General features: G+C 42.9%; 1 protein-coding gene across 17 annotated transcripts in view; it reads right to left on the bottom strand.

The window, feature by feature from the left end:
* Positions 1 to 115: 115 nt before the first annotated feature.
* Positions 116 to 20,340, bottom strand: part of APBB2 (amyloid beta precursor protein binding family B member 2) — a 171,408-nt gene continuing 151,183 nt past the window's right edge. For 10 of the 17 annotated variants that reach the window (XM_035326500.1, XM_035326501.1, XM_035326495.1 and 7 more), the window contains 7 exons: positions 18,911 to 18,916; positions 9,629 to 9,743; positions 7,113 to 7,200; positions 5,979 to 6,062; positions 5,395 to 5,510; positions 4,492 to 4,671; positions 116 to 3,916 (listed from right to left, as the gene is read on the bottom strand). In XM_035326500.1, coding sequence (XP_035182391.1) covers positions 3,749 to 3,916; positions 4,492 to 4,671; positions 5,395 to 5,510; positions 5,979 to 6,062; positions 7,113 to 7,200; positions 9,629 to 9,743; positions 18,911 to 18,916 — 757 coding nt within the window. In that variant the 3' untranslated portion in view covers positions 116 to 3,748. The remainder of the gene's footprint in view (positions 3,917 to 4,491; positions 4,672 to 5,394; positions 5,511 to 5,978; positions 6,063 to 7,112; positions 7,201 to 9,628; positions 9,744 to 18,910; positions 18,917 to 20,340) is intronic. The other 7 variants (XM_035326502.1, XM_035326505.1, XM_035326503.1 and 4 more) reach the window with 1 other exon arrangement.

Genomic DNA, 20,340 nt, shown 5'->3' with positions numbered 1-20,340 from the left:
ATGCAAAAAGCTCCATTGCCTCTATACAACCAGTATGTTTTTCCCTCCCAGTCACAATTTAGAAAAGAAGACAGACTTTCCCAGTTCCATGGACCAGTAACAGTTGAGACAATCATTTTATGCAGCTAAATTTATTCTCAGAACAGATTACATTTAAATGTGCAGAAGTGGTCAACAGCAGGGAAAATTATCCTTTTCAGTGTCAATTCGGTGCTTTATGCAAGACTGAGCTCTGCTAATAAACAGTGGCTGTTTCCTTCTTTCTTAATGCTGTTAAAATAAAATCGAACTTACTTCTGCTGATTGTAGAGCACAAGTTTTAGTACCGTATTGACCTGCCCAAGGAAGGAATCGTAGCATTAATGGTAACGCTGTAAAGGCTGAGCCCCAATTAGCTGCTGAAATAAGAACTGTTTTCTGTGGGTGCTTTACTAACAATTTTAGATTCCTAATCAAACAACGATCTATGAAATGCTTGATAAAATTAAAAGGGATGTAGAACTCTCAGTAAATTACACAGAACTGGCATAAGCTATTAGATACTTCCCAGCTTTTCTTCCTATCACAAAAGGGCCTCTTGTTTCAAGAGGTACAGGTGGCTCTGCACGTAATGTTTATCTCTAAGAACTCATTTTATTGTGAGTGGATTCTATGCCCCTTCCATGCAATTGTTTTACTCCCACTTAACCCCCCTGTAGGTGGCCTCTATGGCCTTACATCTCCTGCATCCCATTTTTCCCCTTCAAATGAAAGTAAGTGGCTTAAATAAAACCTACAGCCAGCACTGCAGATTTCAAAAGAAAGGCTTTTATCTCTAGTTTTTGACTGTGAATATAAATCTCCTTGCTTCTGCAAGAGAGCACATTAATGACATGACTGACGTGTGATACTTACCTCTAACTTACTACTTGCATTGAAAAAATTAAGAAATTAGCTTTGCTTTACATGATTTTTCTACAGACTTCAATAAAAATGTGACTACAAATAATTACAAGGTTTGCCTTTTTTGGGCAATCTATAGTATACAGAGTAGAGAATGTTACAAGATCACGTCCAGTAAAGACAATACATCAACATAATAACGCAGGATACTTCAGTAAAAATAGAATAAATAAAATAAAAATATTTTAAGCTGTATTTAACAGGTTAATTTAAAATATGGCATCAGACATACAAGGCGTACTGAACATGGCTGCCTGCCTACAGAATCACTAGGTATTATAAAAAAATGCATAGATAACTGAAGGGTTGCTAGAACATCAACTAAAACAGTGGCAAGTACTCAAACACACGTATGGCATACATACATTTTTGGCCATGGTAAAAGTGTCTTAATATATCGTTAAAGGTAACGGGCTTTGCAATATTAGGTTCTGATTCTGCAACCACCTGGCTGTGTTTAATTTTTTGGAAAATAAGTTCTGCTGCAGCAAAAGGGCCAAATGTATTCAAACCACTTGGCACACTGCTTAAATAGTTGCAAAATCAACAGCATTTTGGTAACAGACACAAAACTCAAAACACACATTGGCAAGTGACCACAGCTTTTCAAATACCTGTCTTCTCGTTCAGCCCTTCCTGCAGTTGAACATTTTGCTAGTGAAAGCTAACTAAGTGTACAGCCTTGGCAACACGGATGTGTAAAGGTTCTGCACCCAGGTTCTTACCTTTACACTGCTGCTTCCTACGCGGTGGTTTAGTTTAAACACGGAGTCCCCATCTCTCTTGGGGAGACTCAGCACTGTGTTGATAGAACTACCAAACTGGATTCTACTGTTTTAAATTCTTTGTAGAACAGCTGCAAATCCAAATCCTAAATGGGTTTGCCTCCTCTCAAGTCCAGCTTCCTCTCTCTGCTTGGCATAACCTGTCACCTGCACGGCCAAGTAGCCAACTGGATCAAATTCAGAGACCTGGCTGATTTCTTTAAGTTTCTACACATTACGCTGATCTGACTCCTCTTCCAACTGTACGAACAACAGATCTGGTCCAAAGGAGGCAGGAGGAAAGGAAAGAATTGCTCCACTGCCATGGGTGCAGACTCTGTCATACAGAGATCAGAGGAGGATCAGCTCCTCCAGTTTAGATGGCCATAGCTGCATAGCTAGCCTTCACCTACCCCTGCTCATACCTCAGGCTGAGTTCACTTTAGTAGTTCTACATTTTCCATGCAGAAATGTCTTGAATCATCGTCCTTTTCTCCTTTATTCTCAATTTGCTTTGCCCAGGTGTTGCTGTTGATTTCTTCCAATAAGAAAAAAAATAACATTCTTTGTTTATAACAATCTGGTATAGCAAAATAAAAAGTTCTTGTAAAAACAGCATCGACAACATTCTTTTAGAATTACATGGTGACCAAATTTACAGACTTTGGAGACAAATACAGTTTGGAACATACCTATAAATGGAGGCAAAACATTTTTAACACTAGTTAAAAATATCTTTCCTTTTCCATTTCCAAAATTTGTACCAATCTGCAGGTCTAATAGAAGATGGCAAAGGGAGAAACTAAAGATATGTAGCTGCAGTTGAAGATTAGCATGATGTACAGTTTTAAGGGCCAATACTGTGCTGACTTTGTCAGGATCTGCACTAGCGTGTGGATCAAGGCAATTACAGGAGGCCTTTGGAGCAAAAGCATTGAAATGCAGTTGTCCCACTTGAAGCACTGTCCTGTTAGAAAACATCTCTCATTACTCTGTCACAGAGCATTAAAAGTAAAAGAAATTTCATTGAATTGTGCAAATATAAAATATGATTGTTCTTTTTGTGACTCAGTAAGTATTCAGCAACAAACTGAGGGGAAGGGGGAGTTGTGCAACCAGGTAATTAACTGAACAAATAATCAAACACTCATATGGAAAGGGTAGGTAACATTTTCGTTTCTGTAAGAGTTTTAAGACAGTAAAACTACCGATTCTTTCTTACTCCTGGTTGGTATGAGCTCTATGTGGAACAAATTTAATTTTTGATGGATTAATGACAGATTTGGGACAATGAATTTAACAGCCAACATTTGCATTTGTATGTTTAAAAATGAAAAACTTCAGTGGGTCACCCTGTACTCAACTACTGAAAACACTCCTGGATTTTTCAGCATTGGTTTGGTATCAAACGTGATTCTTCTCTACAACCATAATGTATAAACAGGCGATCAAATGACGCAATGATTCAAAAGCATGTCAGGGAGATGCTGCAGTGATTACTAGACCAATGCTGACAAACAATTTAAAATTAACAGGTGTAGTTCAGTAAAAAATAAAACTTGGTATTTAATCTACAGTAATTCAACGGCAGCTGATCCTTGGTACCTACTCCAGTGTTGAAAACCGAGCAAAGTGCTGTAGGACTTAAGATTGGTTTGTGGCAAATCCAGCTCGAGACGGTGAACCTATCAACTCTGGCATCATTCATTCCAAGGACTTTAGCATGAGTTCACTGGGAAGGACGTGGCCATGTTCCTTTTTTTGTGAGTTTCGGTAATGTTCATGTATTTACAGTCAAGCAGACCTTCCATTGCTCATGGTGTAACTCACTGACAGCAAAAAATTATTCATGCTTCTTTTCATATCACACGATGGTGGCAAGAACGAGAGAACATGCTTGTCTGACATTGTTTTGATAAGGATAAATTCTCTGAAGACAAAGCATCAGCAATTTGAAATGGAAGGCCAAACATTGTCATTTTCCTTAGCGTAGCTACTGTTATCTGCAGTTAAATGTTAGGAGAATCTTCTCTCTTACGCAGCTAGGGCATCTCGGTGACAGGGCGTTTCTGTTTCAAAGTGTCAATGAGGGATAACACTCCTCTTTTCACGTTAGTTGTAACTCTTCTTGTCACCGAATCTGCAGGAGGTGGGGGTGGCCGAACTTTCTGTGAAGGTGGTCTGGCTACTAAGCACTTCTGATACCGTAACTGCAACAGAGCAAAAGCATTCTGCAATCCTCACTGTATCCAATACTTTAAGGACATTTAAAATACATTTTTAATACTTTCTCATGAAATACAGGCAAACCTCCACTTTGACTGTGACAAACAGCCCTACCGAAGTCAATGGGACGTGGGTCTGTCAGTCTCTTCTTTAGCACATGACAGATGTGCTATACTAAGCCATAGGAACAACAAATAAGTTTTCTGGATTCATCTGTTCTTGAACAAAGATTATTTTTCAGTGTATTGTCACTGCATTGTGTAACACAGCTGGGAGCACAGTGTTCTTCCAGCATTAGATAACTTCTGTAACAAAGGAAGAGATCTCTAACTTACAGAGATATAGAAGAGGCATCTGTGGAGGTAAGATGTTAAAGGGGCACTGCTCACTGAATTGACATTTCAAACTCATTTTTAGTTTATTAAATAGATGAGAATCGCAAGCACTAGCTTTGTGTTTTCTCTCTATCTCAGGAAATATAATTGCAAATTTAGAAATACGTTTATTGAGGTAGCAGAAAATCTTATGTACTGTTAGGTGCCTTTTCAAGGTGACTTACCATACAAGCAGCCTGAACAGCTTCTGATACGTTGCCTGCATTCGGTTCACACCAAAAAACATGGCACTCAAAATGCTGGTTTCCTGTATCCATAATGAAGGCGAATGTGTGAACATCCTTGCCTACTCCCATGAAGGACAGGAACCGTACACGACATTCCACCATGATCTCCTCTTCATTCTGGTTATGAACGAAATGATTGTGTGTTACTATTGGATATTCAACAGAACTTTACTTCCAACTTTAGGTTGAATAAACTGGGAGGGAACACTGATGCAGTACTGTGGAGTTCCTTTTATCTATCTACGTATAGCCGGTGTCCAAAGGCCGGTGCTGGATCTCCCCTCCTCAGCTACCAGCAGAACCCAAGGGCTTAGAGCGTTAGCACTGAGCATCTTGTGCACTTTAAGTACTGCAAGTTTAAAACTGATGTGGCAATTTCACGAAGAATTTCATGAAGATATTCCCTTATCACTGGTGCATAGAAATGTTGCTTTAGGACCTCATCAACAGATGTAGATAAAAGGACAGGATGTGAAACACATTGTAGTATTACCTTTGACTTCCATACCAAGAATAAAGTAGGATTGCTACTTAGGGCTTACCCTGCAATATTTTAGGCTCAAAACTTCTAGAAAGGATAACACTGAATTTAAGTATCTAATGAATACTTATAATTTATATTTCTGAGGATATGGTTGGAATGGTAAATAAAGCCAAAGCAGACACAAGCAGTAACAGCCTCTATAAAACAGTGATGTGTGCAGACTGACAGCCCTGGAAAGAAATAAAATGCAAAAGAAGCAAAATAATTCTAGTAAAAATGAACACTTCTAGAGCTTGTGTGTTCCTTGTTTTCAACACTCGTGTTAAACATGCTTTAAACAAGACTGTCTGCCTTACTCTTTCATTGATGACTGTGACAGTAGCATCAGCAACATTCATAGTAACTGGCATCCAGTCCTCCTTGCTAGAGGAAGCCATCAGACTTTCAATAGCACTGTTCAGAGTATCCATCCCTAAAACAGAAGAAAATGTGTGTAAATGAACAATAACGATTTTACTTGAAGATAGAAAACACATTGTTTTGTAATCATTAAAATGAATTTGATGATGGGATGTGAAGTTAGTTTTCTTCATCTGCAAAAGCAAAACAGGTGCCTCTGGCTTAGAAAAAAATGGGATAGCATCGTGTTTAGCTGCTGCACTATGTCAGTTCTCTAAGGCCCTTCTCAGTAGCAGAGCTCATATTCAGAGAAAGCAGTAGAAAGAAAATGCTTTCTTAGCAGCTCCCAAAATACCCTGGTTGCAAAACACACATTTACATGAAGCGTTGAACACTAGATGCCTTCATGTCTGGCTGTTATGACTGAAGTTCAAGAATTGCTACCCTTTGAAAATCATGCATTTACGCTTGGTGAGCCAGAATCCAGTCCTTAGAGTTTATGGGAGTTACCTTTGAAGTCAGAAGTCACAGTGGTACATACCCACAGGTTTAGCTACAGGTAGCATGCCCAGGTACTGGACGTGGAACTTCTGCACCAGTTCTGTCTTCGGTGTTGGGAAATCTACTACATGGGAACGAAGATAGATTTCTGTTTATCACTACTCGCAGCTGGGAAATACTTTTATTTCATCAATAACATCAAATAGTTTACCTAGTCATTCTACTCTGAAAGTATTGTATTGATTAAAGCAAATCTACACTTCCTCTGACAAGAATAATACCAAATAATTCCTAAGCAAATTAGAATGTTGCATCATCTAATTTTTTGCTTCAATTCTTCTTCATCTACACTAAAAATAGGGTCACATTATATTGCTGACATATTTAAAAAAAAACAAGAGAGAGTATAAATGAATGCGCCTCTGAGATGTACAGACCCGAGTTTCACTGCATAACCATGTAAAGTCTGGAAACTGTTTTAATACCATCCCTGTTAATGTGTTAAACACAGGCTACAAGTAATCAATAGTTCTGTCTGAGCAGAAAATTACACAAGCTGATGGATTAAGAGTAAGATGTTTAGTATGAACTGGTGGATCTAAAAGCATATATTTTCCTGTAAGGTAACACATAGTACATTTGTTCTCCGGGAATACTTCCAAAACAGCAGCTATTCGGCTAGATCCAACAACGGCATGCAAAGACAACTTCCTTTCACCATGCAGTAGAGTGTGCAGAAGACCCTTAGGTTGGATGGCAACCCACTTGCACCTCTTGCCTTGGAAGTCACTAAAATTGATGATAAAACCAAGGGGAAGGAGTCCTACAGCTCCTCTGAATCCTTGTGGTTAACTGGAGCGTAGTTTGCTTTTAGGGCATATTTGGCCAATTCGTGCAGTCGAAAGTCAAGAGTATTTTGATGTGAGCAGGATATACGTGCAGGTAGCCACAAGTAAGATTTTGTGGTTGCAAATTTCATATTTTGGAATGCACAAGCTGTCATGACTGCATTACTTGACCAAGAATTAAAAATGTTTCATACAATACCAGCTTACCAGATACAGCAGTTAAGACAGGATTACACTCTCCATGCATTTCAGTCAAAAGAAGCAGCAGAAATGAAACATATCTAAAACAGCACAATCCCAAGGACTGGAGCTGTAACGTATAGTACCTTGCAGAGGAACATCAAGGGTGACGTTACTCCTCTCTTGTAGTGAGCTGCAAGCCATAGCTTTAGCATTCTTCCGTTCAGCCATAATCTGAATAAGACATTGATAACACCACATTTTTTCAAAAATATACTATAGTAGTAACTCTAAGCATAACTTTACTCCTATTAAAAGCTTCATTCCAGAAATGAGTCAGAAATTACTTAACTAAACAGGTTATACTGTGTAAAGAACTTTTATTTGCTGTCAGTTTATTCACCATTCTTTATCTACATCAAGAGCTTAAGAGGCACCCAAGCCTAGCTGAGAGACAAATGGAAGGGGGGGGGGGGGGGGGGGCAGGAAGCCATTTTTATCAACAGAAAAATTGCAGGGAGGAGTAACAGAGCAAGAAATATAAATATTTAATATACAAAGAAGTGTGTTCATTATTTATGTTCCTCTCTGGTCTATCTTCTGCTACGTGTCATTTTTTCCTCCATTTTTATGTTTCTTCTGTAATTAAAAATCCCATGCAAAATGTAACATGTTCCTCCCCCAACATGTATAATCCTAGCACAAGAGGAAAACACTTCAAAACAGGCACTTTGGATGGCTATTCCCTAAAAACGTATGACTGAGGAGGGACCCGGGAAGCTAAGGAAGGTTTTCCAAAGCTCATGAAACATTTTTATCTGCTTCTTTATGCTGATGACTATTAATTGTAATTAAGCTACGGAGATAACTGGTGTTCCAGCAGATGACACTTTGTCTGATGATATTTCTGGCAATTTTCTTTTTTTTTTTTTCCCTTCTAGGTTTCATATTTGGAAGTAATTTCTCTTACAGGGACATATGACAGTACTCGCCCTGAGGATGAAAAACGATACGCACTTGTTTAGGGATAAGCCCTGACTCAGCAAAGGGGTCTGGTGTGCCAGAGAGCACGTGCCAAGTGCTTGCTGAATCAGGGTTATACCTATGGCTGAACTACAAAGGAACAGGCTCGGCCTAACAGCACAATCCTATTTCATTCCGTGTTACACTTAGCTATGACTGAAAATGCTCAGTTGCTCTCTGATCCCAAATTATTGCTGGGAGTTTCATGTCACAATTACACACGTGGCAGCTCTGCTGCCTTGCTGACAGCACAGTGAGATACCCCTGTGCATAGCTGCTGTGGCATTTCCTAGATGCTGTGCTGGCTGGATAGAAGCAGCTGTGGCAGGGCCCACGTAGCACATTTTTCTCTGCTAGACTTACTAGAAACACCTGTGAGAACCGAGAGCTGGAGAAGGACGAGGGACACAGCTTCCCCAGGCTCAGCCCCTGTGGCTCCCTGCCAGACCTGAGCATGTCCCCAGGCGGCTTCACACAGCAGCAGCATGACCTTCTGCTGCTGCCTCGGGCAAACCCTGCTGCCCAGAAGGTCACAGTAATACACAGTGTAAATTTGCACTTCGTTCGTGTGAAACATCACAAATTCAGTAGCCATGTCTGCAGCGTTACAAAAATTAAAAATGTTTAGACTATACAGCTGGCTACGGAGAGGAGCTTGACACCCCTGACCTTCATTCACTAATGCAAAGACAAAATGTAAAAAGCAAACAAGCACAGGCATAAAATAAATCAGCAGAATTTTAAAACCCAAGGGTTTAATAATGAGCTTTTCTAGAAGAGCTATGACTCAGGAGGAGGGACAAGTTACACAGGGAGAACTGATCATGTTGTCCCCACTGTCCCCTCTTGCTCTGGTGCAAACTGCCACGTTTTAAAGAAAAACAAAATGAGCAGTGTAATATTTTTATAAAGGCAAATATAGCCTCAAGTTCACCACAGCTCAATAAGAGAATTAAAAATAGTTTCAAGCAGTCTGGTTTAGGTTTCTTGCTATCAAGCCTTTCAAACAGATTTTCCTGCTGTAAAGGATGTGCTGCCCGAACACTGCATGAAATGACCATACACAGGACACTCGTGAGCTGACCATTCAAGAAAACAAAATTAATACCCAGGGAATGGTGGCAGATATGTAAGGTGAAATGGCTGAAGAGCACAGTCCTCTCCAGTATTACAGACAGTGCTACTACAGGAGCCAAGATCCTTCATTTATTTCTAACTACAGTAGCTTAACTCCCTCCTTCTCACTTTTTTTTTTTTTAAAAAAAAAAGTCTTCACAACTGTTTTCATGCTTGAAGAATACCATTCAAACAAGGCCTGATGAGAAGTTTCCTATCAGCATTTCTCATTCATTGAAACTGCATGTTCTTTTTCCATTTTGAACCCACATCTTTTATTACTCAAGAACATTTTCAGTCTGTATACACACTTGTCAAATCAAAAGCAAATATCACCCTCAGTTCCAAATGCTCACCCTCCCACCACTCCAATTCGTGTCCTTTCCTTTAGGAATTCTCTATGCCATTTCCTGTTGCCAGAGAGAAAAAACTAAACCAACAGCGCGTAAGATCACTGATCATACATGTATTATGCTCAGGGAGCTCTCAGCAGACGAATGCAGCTGACTTTAAATCCACTTGCCTTTGAACAGATCTCGTGTAAACTTGTGGCGATGGCTTTTGCTGGTGTGTCACAGCGAAACACATGACATTTCAGAATTCTTGTGTCTTTGTCTCTTGCCACATAAGCAAAGTCTCTGCACAGACAAAACAAATTAACACATTAGAAACAGTACGACCTGCTTTAATTTAACGAGTGTTATGTCTCAGCTGCCAGAGAATAAAGCATGCCTTAGACAAAGCAGATCTACAAAATTAATAAATTGCATACCCCTAAAACATGGCTACGGTTTGAGGCTTAACCTATATAATTAAAGAGCTCGTTACAGTTTCATAACACTGGCAATTTATTGAACTTACAACCTGTAATTCCAACTGCATTTGTAAATACACAGAAAAATTTACTCAAATATTTCATTGAAGACAAAGGAGAGGAGGGAATTGCAGAGTAAGACAAAAAAAGAAAACACATGAAGCTCTTAAATGATAGAAAAGCTGAAAAACAGCTTTCAAAGGACTGTATAAAAAGTGTTTAAAATATGCAGATAATAATTAGAGATCTGGTTGCATAAGGGAGATGTGAACCTGCTGAGCTTTGCTCACGCTAATTGGCCTAAATTTCTGACCTTATTTTTTCAAAAGTTAAATAAGGATGCCCTACAAAAGAGATTTTTTGCACTGTACCATCCAGTCACCACAACACGGTATAGCGATCTAATATGGGGGACGGACATGCCAGGAGCACGCTTACTTGTTCTCAGGCTGTTTAAGAGTTTGAGCTCTTATGAAGAAGTCAAAGTGTGACAATGGTGTAAAGAAAGCATCAGGGTTTTATGATACATTCCAATTTTTTGGCTACCAAGTTCAGGGCTGCCCCTGCTCTGAGAGCCCATCGCCATGGCCCCATATTACTTATTTGCCCTCAAGACCCTCCTAGGCCAAAGGCATCCATTAACCCCTGCACACGGGGTGCCTGAAGCTGGGGCTGCAGCATGGGAAGGCATGCAAGCCAGGCAAAGCCAGGCTTCTTCTCAACACTTCATGCTACCTAGCCATCTTTGTTCCGTACTGGACGTTGCACTCCCTGGTTTTGCACCTCTACCTTTTCATGTCCTCTGAGCAGCCACCACCCCATCCTACTTTGTGACCCTTGTGTTGTCTGCAGATTTCTTTGGGACCTTGCCTCCCTAGCAGAATGATGATGAGTAGCTAACGAATTAAACCTGGCCAGGGAAGCTGGAGCCCCCAGCAGCCTGTTACACCCAAAGCCTCTTTTCACTGCATTTCCTCTCTACGTATAACCAATTGCCAGCAATACCCTAACTGGTGAAGAAATAGGAGGGATATCCCATGTGGGCAAAAAGAAACATAATTTCCCTTCCCTCCTAAACCACGTGATTGGTTTATAGGAATATTTCAGACTTTAGTAGTCTGTAAATATCCCTAGCAGGGTTCAACTTAGCATGAATTGCCAATTTCTTCATTCAATGTAGAAGCTATTTGAGTTGAAGATGTTTGTCCTCAAGTAATCAGGGAAAACTAGAGATTGTGGTTTAGTCCAGTGTAATAGACCAGGAAGGTGTTGTCTATTATGGAGGTTTCCTAGCTTCAGCCTCACGCTTGAGTACCTCAGCCACAATCCGCGAAAGCCTCCCAGCACCTTCTTCCCTTGTGCTGCACTGCAAGTTCACTGAGGCATTGTCCTGGAAAAAGCTGATGCTTCTCTGCACGTGTGCCAAGCCTTTTTGTAAAAGGGTTTATTTCCTCCCAGCTGAATGATTCCAAAGCAAAATGAAGATTCCCAGCTGGAATCAGGTGCACGGCAAACTTGCTGGCAGTGACCATCGCTGCAGGCTAACGAAGATGCACAGATGGGGAGCCTGCTGCACACACCTCACTGTTGGATCAAGCCTATTCTTTCAGAGGGCAGATGTAACAGCTGAAACCGGTGTTCACATTAACTTAAATAGCACTGAAAGTCATCTGTGGTACCATTAGTTACACAGCTATTTATTACCATTTACGAGCATTAACCTCAAATCAGTAATATTCCTTCGAGGACACATAAACGAGTGATTTATGTGTTCCTTTACAAGACCATCCCAGGAGCAGCAGCCTGTGTTGTTTTGCTGAGTTGCTCGTGCTGTGCAGATACCCACTTAAAGCAGCAGCAACCTGCCCAGCCCCAGGAGCACTGTGCGGTACCAGGATTAGACAAAGCCATCACCTCTGAGGGGCTGTACAAATTCTGAAGATAACTCGCACCTTCTGGTAGCCAGAAAGCTATTAGAAACACATCATGATTAAAAAACAAGATGGGACAAAGCCACCAAAGCAAGTCACAGGGGCTTGGAAGACGTAATGCACTGCCAGCAACCCAAGTTTTAACAGCCTCAGAAACTGCCTGTGACTGCCACAACCAAGTACCCAGCTTGGCAGCAGGACACCAGGCCAGGCAGGGCTCTGGCTCTGTGCTGCCCAGCCCCTGATGGGTTTTGCCGACCAGCCCCCATAGACACACGAAATCTCACCCTGCAGAGGGTTTCTCAGGCCCAGAATGAGCTGTGAGGATTTCAAGCCTTAAGGGAGTCTGTAAAGTAACACTACATGCATTTAGCCAGCACCTCACCTCGCAGTGAAACGCTCCAAGCACTGCAGAGGTAAAAATGAGCTGAATGATGAGAACGGTGTTAAATTAAAGACTCATTTCTGTCAGGATCAAAGACAAGATTTCAGTCATGAGGGAACAACACTCACAACTGTGCCCTGTAAGTGGGAAACACCTTAGATAAGAGTATTTTCGACAGGCTTTTAAAGGGAGAGTCAGGGACTGGAGGCAGCCCACTGAGCCTCACTTCTCTCACAAGCATAAATTCAGTTTTCTGATCAAAGGAGAGCAGTGTGGAAGGAGGACAGTGCTGGCACTTAATGAGCATGCCTGCTTTGCAGCGAGAGAACCAGAGGTGACATTTCTCTGTCCCTGGAGGCCTAACTGCAGCCAAGGGACCAAGCCGCCACACTTGTGGTGAGGGGGCCCAGCGAGTGCTACGTACGTGCTGCCTGCAGCGGGACACGCCGGGTGACAAGGAGGCTCACCTCCCTCTCTGGTCCTGTTGTCCCTGCGAGAGGAGGATGACAGCAGTCCTGATGAGTGCTCTGCACTCGCCATAGGGCAAATACTGCCCACAAAAATGCTCTTTTTAGTCAAAACGCAATGCTTTCATTTTCTGACAGAGATGGTAGCAACCCCAGGTCACCTAACACTCTCCACCACAGACTTCTTGAAGAAGTATAAATGCCTCTCTGCTGCTTGGCCTGGGAAGCCCCCTAAGCTGCGAGAAACATCTTTTCTTTGTCCTGCGAAATCCCACTCACACTCTGTCAACCTGAAGAAGTGCGAAAAGCAGCACTTCCCGAGGTGGGTACTGCCGGTGGTGCTGGCATGGAGCTGCCAGGAGGGCCCTGCCCCCCTGGCTCAGGCAACGCGGCCTCAACACAAACACTTCTCACAAGCATCTCCCGACTGGCGCTTGGTCCTGCTGCTTCTGTAAATATTTCTGTGTGTAACAGCATGCATGTGCAAACCAGGCGGTATGAAATTACAGCACCATTAGGGCAGCGAGTGAAACACCGGCTAGTACATCAATTTTGACTGAGCTAATAAAGCCTGCAGAGCGGTGTTTCAGGTGCACACACCAGTGTTTCACTTTAAGTACCTGAACAGCTTGAACAAAGTAAATCAGCTAATTACATATGGTAATTGTGAATATGCATAAACCTTTAGATGATCAGGGCCCACGTCTGTAAATCTGCTGAGACAGAGGAGGAAATCTGAGTTCCACAAAACCGGCGGTAGTGCATCATCCACAGCCCTGCCAGCACCATCTGCTTTCAAGTCATCAATCAAAATTAGCAAGCAAGCCACCCTCTTCCACTCTGACAGCATGCAAACAATACTTCTGACTTCCTTAATTCCTGAAGTCACCCAGATGCCACACTCCCAGAAGCACCCCCACAGGGCAGGCCTGGAGGCAGGCACCTGGAGAAGGCTGCACAGGCTGGTGGCTCCTCCATCCCCAGCAGCAGCCTTGCTTCAGGCTTTTCTGCGTGCAGGGAGAACAAAGCTCTCCTGGCAAAGGGCATGGCTCTGAGCACTCCTCAGTTATCTGTCCCAGCATCATCAGTACCAGAATAAAACTTGGGAGAAGCCTTGTTTCCATACATAGGACCAGAAGGCAACCAACAGCTTCTTGCTTGTCCAAAGCCTTGAGTACCAAGCAAGCCCTAAGACTGCTCTCTGATACTTCTTTCGCTTCAGATCCCTTCTTACTCTGTAAGCCTTACTCTGCTTACCTGCTTACTCTGTAAGCCTTCATTCGAGGGCAGCTCACTTGAAGCTGATTAACATTTAAGTGAGATTTATGTGCAACCAGCCCCTTTGATAATGAAGAAGTGCCAAGTAACGTGTCTGAAATAGAAATTTATGGAAAAGGGCAAATGCCTACTCTTACCATTCTCCTGTTTTTACACCTTGCTGGGAGAACAAGGGAAAGAAGAAAATGAAAAGCCTTTATAAAACCCATCGCTGGATACAGATTACAGGACAGGATTAATAGATCACATCTCATCCAGCTGGAGTCTTACTCGTCTCAAAAGGACACGTGAAATTTGCAGGATTTGAACCACAGTCCCTGGTAAAATTCCCTTCATGTCAGCAAGGAGAACAACAGGGGAGTTTAATGGGAGAATAATGTATTTCACTGCAGCAAAAAGCTCCATATTTACTGCAAATTCACAACACAAACACACCACTTCTGTTGGTACAGGATTATAGAGAAGGGGACTGCATAGACTGGATTATGTTTTAATCATTTGCAAGTGTAGTACAAGATCCACGGGCATCTTTCAGGATATAGGAACTGGGTGTATATTAGTACTCTGGAAAAAAGCCAGAAAACCAGAAAAGTAGGTGAGAAAATTATTTTGCTGCACAAGTGGGCGAGACTGGCTCTGTTGAATAGTTAAAAAATACAGCAGAAATTTCTTAATTTTTCATAGAGTGCAGTGCTATCGAGAGACATTTTAAAAAGCAATTTAGAGAATTGCAGGGGCAACGTAAGGTGCTAAGTAGAAAGGAATTTCATTTTTATTTGCTCTTTTACCCTCCTTAATTGTTAAATGTCTACAGTAATTGACTGAAACTTAGATAGCCATACCTATTTAACACCTGGCTAGGCACCACTTCAATGCTTAACCCTGGATGAATATAATCGCATTAAATGTGATTTATGCTAATGCTGTCCTGTCTGAGTAGCAGTCACGGCCATTTGCCACTATTAGGCTGAAGTCCTAGGAGACATGCCAATTAAGTACGGCCTGAAAGAGCAGCACATTACCTTCTCACTGTAAATTTACTTTTCCAAAGGTGTGTAGAACTGCATTGATCCATTTTTTTGTTTAATAATAATAACAAAAAAGCCAACAGCCTAGTCTCGAACCCTGAAATAAGGAAATTTTTACTTGTATCAATCAAAATTCAACTGCGTCTATTTTAAACAACTGTGTTAAAATGATACCCATGCAAAAAATGTGAATTGCTTTGCAGATTTGTGTATTACAAATTGTAACAAGAATCCTCAAAGCAGAAAATGATATCCTCTGGGCTTGGCTTAAAATTGATTCCAGTTCACCCAAAAGAGCCTACCAAAAATGACTGTTGATTTCTATGTCCACATCCGCACCCATGACTGTGGGGCCACAAAGCACAAGACCATGCTCGTTGGGTTTTTCTATGACACCCAAATATTCTAGTACCACAAACAGCAGAGACGTTGAGCTGCAAGAAGCTGTGCAGTAATATATATGACGACAACTAGAAGGCTTCTGGATTTAGATTTTAAATCTTTTACCAAGACTGCTGTTTTACATAGGAGGAAGGGAAATGATTTGTAACTGAAGTGAAGCGTGGGATTCTGCTCGGGCCAGTTGTTTTTAGCAGGCTCACATCAAGTAGTTTGCAATGTCGGGGAGAAAAATCCAAAGGCAAGAAACCAGAACTAGATGAAACATTTACAAGCTGCAAAATCCCTTTGTAGAAGACTTACTGAGGACCTTTCAACTTCCATTTCACCTACCAGACATCAGACAGACCCTGAATGAGACCACTGCTTTCCTTCCACTCCCTTCAAAGGAAACTCATAACCCTCTTCACCAAGTAACTGTATCATCTACTGTGTAATGAAATCCTGCAGGAGAAGGAAGAAAAAAACCCACTCACGTGAGTCTTCTCCTTCCCATTTCCCCCAGAAGCATTTAACCATCTCTGTGCATTTAACCACATCTATTCCTCTCTCCTCAATTAATAGAGTTGGAAAAGTTGTGGAAGAAAAGGAATTTTCCCAAAGTTTCTGATAGTTGCTGGCAATCCTAAAAATGTACAAAAGCCTTGCAATTTCTCTTCACTCCAGCGATTCCAGGCTACAGAGCTCCTGTGCCTGTTTGGCTGCTCCCCAGTTGCAAGCCAGTAGGGCAGGCTTCTTCACCGTTACATGCCCTGGCCATTCATTTCTGGCCTAGGTAGTTAAGCAAGCAGAGACTTCTAGGACACTTCTTATTTCAATCCTCACACAACTTAAAAAAAAAGTTTCCTTGAAGCAAAACATCAGTTCTGCACTTATTAAATTCTCCTCAAAGGGTCTGGCACTGACAGAGTGTGGCTTGTTTTTCTAATTCATGCATAAAATGTGCAGTGCAAATTATCCCCTGCTGGAAGGCTGAGTTTGCTTCGTTTCTTGATAACGTCACTTGCCAGCTCTCGAGGAGGAGCCGTGGCTACTTTGTGCGATACTCAGAGGCTTTCATCTGGCAGCCCTAAAACACACAGCCTGCCGGTTGTTCTTTGATGTCTTATTGTTGCCATTGTTCTGTGCCTGTCCAAGTTAGTTTGTGAAAATCCTCACGGAGCTGATATACGTCCGATACCCAGCTCGGCCCTCTGGAGCCCAGTGCTTCCAAGCCTGAAAGCATTTGCATGACTTTCACTCCGTTTTCCTTCTAGCACGTGGATCCTCACAAAGCTGCAGAAGCCGTTCCCCCAGATGTGTTCCCCCCTCTCCAGGCTGGCTGCCACCTCCTCTCGGACAGGACTCCCCTCAGACTTGCTGCCACTGCCTCCCCACCCAGAGGAAGGCTCTGTGACATTACAAGCCCTTCCCTTTTTACTACCAAGGGCTGCAAGAGGACCACAGATTCACATATATAGAGCCATGCCAAGGTGTGATGTTAAATATGAGCTCTCCAGATCCCTTAGCCGTGCCAACGCAGGAGCAGCAATACACCTCGTAGAGCTAAGATTCGTGTTCCTTGCTGTCTTCCTTCCCAACCTCACCTCACGATCACACAGCTGAAGCATGTGTGAAGCACACTGCTTTCATGGGCGAGGCGAGGAGGATTGCCTACAAGCTGTGGTCACCACCAGGACCACACTGGAGACTCCATCTCGTAGTGCTGGTGAGGGCAAGCGCTGGGGTGCCCATGCACCTCCACCGGAGCATGCAGAACCCCCATACCATGTGCCTGCCGGTGGCCACCAGTGTGCCACACTGGGCTCAGGGGGCAGGCGGGGCTCACAGCTGCTCTCCAGCTGCTGGATAGAAGGGCAGGCTGACAAGTCAAGCAGCAGCTCAGGCATCACCTGGTTTTTAAAACAAATGTAAATGAAGATGGAACTTCAGGGGTAGATCCTATGAAAACCAGTGGAGACAATGACCACTGACATGGTATTTTATTTTTCAAGGTGATTTTTTTTAATTGCTTCACAGCGCTTATGAAATATGCATGGCCAGGGGGCTGCCTTCCGACCCTGCGCAGCGTGACTCTCAAGGAAAGCACACAAACGAGGTAACTTGTCAAGCCCGCTGCAGTTGCTGCTTCCCTTTTGTAGCAACACAAACTGTTGGTTTAACTCCTCGGGACGGCCAGTCTAGCACAGTATGAAATACAGCATATATGAATGCTGTATTTCCTTAAAATAGATGTGTTGTTATGCGGATGAACCACCGAACAGCCTTTTTGCAATTGATCCTGTAAATTTGATTTTAACAAATTAGTACTTAGACATTTTTGACAATGCTTCTGTCTTCCAGATCTAATTGGAAGCTGCAGGCCTCTGTTTACAGGGAATATTTAAGGATTTAATAAAGAAATACATCAAGTTGAGATGCTCAAAGCACTGCTGCGCATTTAAGTGAAGACAGCAGACTACACCCGAGCGGTTAATCTCTCCACTGAGAATCGTTTTGTAAGCGATGCTCACTGGTTCTCCTTGCTCTTTGTTATGCAGACAGAGAACACAGCAGTCATGCACAGACACTGCCCACGAATCTGCTTGCAGCACACTTCTGCCAGCGTTCGTCCGGGAGGATCATCGCTTCCCACACGCATGAAATCTACATTAGATTGCAAAGCCATCATCAAGGAAGTTCAAACATTTCCCTAGGCCAATACTGCCTAAAGAAGTGATTAAAAACCAGCCAACCCTGGAAAGCGTCCTCATTATATTCCACAAAGCAAACCTGAGCGACTGCTTGCATCTCTAAAGCACTTTTCCTCCACCCAGTCCCAGCATCAAGTCTTTGCAATTTAGAAGAGCAAACAAACCCACATCTCATCCGTGGGATACGATTCCGTCAGCAGGAGACTTTGGCGTGGCTGCAGCCCTTGTGCTGCAAAGCACGGGACTACAATGCCTCGCTGTGTGTGCTCCCACACACGGGAAGCATTGTCCAGGATCCCAAACGGTCCCTTTGTACGTCCGAACAAACCAAACGCACCGGTGAGAACTTTCTGTCCCGCTCTAAGGGCGAGCGACCAACCCAGCTGCATCCAAAACGATTGCAAAAAACGGGAAATAAATATGAACATTTCCAACTGCCACTGTAATTAGCTCTTATAACCCCCTGCTCTTAACAGCACACTATTTTTTTAATGAAAGGTGATATTATGATACAGCTTGTCTGTATTTCAGATTACAGAGAACAACAATATCTACACAAGAAGCCAACATCAAAACCCACAGTATTACATGACTTTAAACTGTGCTAATACTTGAGAGTTTGGGTCCTGGGAAAGAAAGAAATGGTCAATTCAACTCGACAGTACAGTTAACAGCAAGCTGAGAAGGTGACAGACGTGAATTCACCTCACTCAAGTTTAGCTTCTGTACGACAGTGTTCACAAGCAAACTGCTACAACGTGCATGCCAGAAGGATAAACGGAGAATAATGGGAAAATGAAAATCATTTACCTCTCTCTGAATCCGGGAAAGCATGAAGAAAGAGAAAGAGCAAGTTAGAAGGCACTCACGCAGACAGATCTCCAGCATACGATGAGACAGGGTAGCTGTAAAGTGCTGTACATTTCATATTCACTACTTGTTTGTAGCACAGTGTATCCAAGTGTCCTGCAACTATTTCCTTCCAACGCTTATTTTGGTCGAATCCTCTTGCTCTGAAGTTCGTATTTTTGGAAACATGCAATGAAGCCAACAGGCATCAGCTGAATTTAGAGAGGCAGCACAGACATATCAACACTGGGAGGTAATGAAGCTTAAAATACCACGCACAAATAGGGGAAGTAGTATGCGGTAAGCACAAATGGACAGACAAAGTGCATGAACCCTTCTTCTTCTAAAATAACACTTCTTAAAGTAGACACTGACAAAACAAACAATTGTTCAGGCTGTGAAAACCTTACAGTTGTTAAACTAAAGTAGCATATAGATCTGCATGAGTACTTTGAATGCCTTTTCTACAAGCTCATGCTCTGAGGTCGCTTGGACTGCCCCAGAAGGCACATGGTGCAGAAGTCACAGCCTGGGGAACCACCTCGCACAGGCACTGAGCTGACAGCAGAAGCACAAGATCCCTGTACACATTCATTCCTGAGGAACTGTGGCAGACACCAACCCTTTGTACACCCTTTCCCCAAGGTGGGCAGGACAGGAACGGTCTTCCCTGGCTGGGGCTGCAGCCCCTTGGCTGGGACACGGCTCCCCAGCAGCCCGGCCTCGCTGCAGATGCGGCAGGGAAAGGCAGAGGACCACACACTTCTGGAGGAGCCACATGCACAAAGCAGGTGGTTTCACCTGACACTTCCACAAAGCAGTAAGTGCACCAGGAAGCTAGGTGGGTTGCTGCCTGCTTCTCCCCACCTCTCCTTGAGAACAGGACAGAGCTTCCTGCGACGCGCAGTGTCACTACGCAGGTAACAGCCATTCTGGAGAAGGGAGCTGCTTTCTGCACCTCCATACACTAAGGAAACACAGGCTGAGAAGCCACATTCTGCAAAGCACAACTGTGTATCCAGCTTTCCAACAGGTCCTTGCAAACAGTCTCCATGGGCTATGCAGTCCTGTTCTCCACCTCCTTCGTACCCATGCACCACAGACCTCAGGTCTTTTAAGGACTCATCTGAGCAAGATTCACGCACAGCACAAAAACTGCGGGACTCTACGTCATCCTAGTTAGTTCTGACCCTGAGAAAAGAGTAGTGGAGTGGAAAAGTCACCCCATCTACTTAAGGGTAGGATTAAAGACAGAACACGCTGAAGGGAAGGGATCCAATTCCCATTAGACATCTCACTTTAGCAAGTTTGTGAAGCTTACATGCGTTGATCTGTTGCTTAGAAATGGCTTAGTGAGTGGATCTGGAATAAACATAGGCTTTCCAAGCCAG

This window comes from Oxyura jamaicensis, chromosome 4, assembly GCF_011077185.1.
Source record: "Oxyura jamaicensis isolate SHBP4307 breed ruddy duck chromosome 4, BPBGC_Ojam_1.0, whole genome shotgun sequence".
In the NCBI taxonomy this organism is placed as follows: Eukaryota; Metazoa; Chordata; class Aves; order Anseriformes; family Anatidae; genus Oxyura; species Oxyura jamaicensis.
The sequence above is the reverse complement of the archived record's forward strand: the minus strand, read 5'-3'. Positions and strand labels throughout refer to the sequence as shown.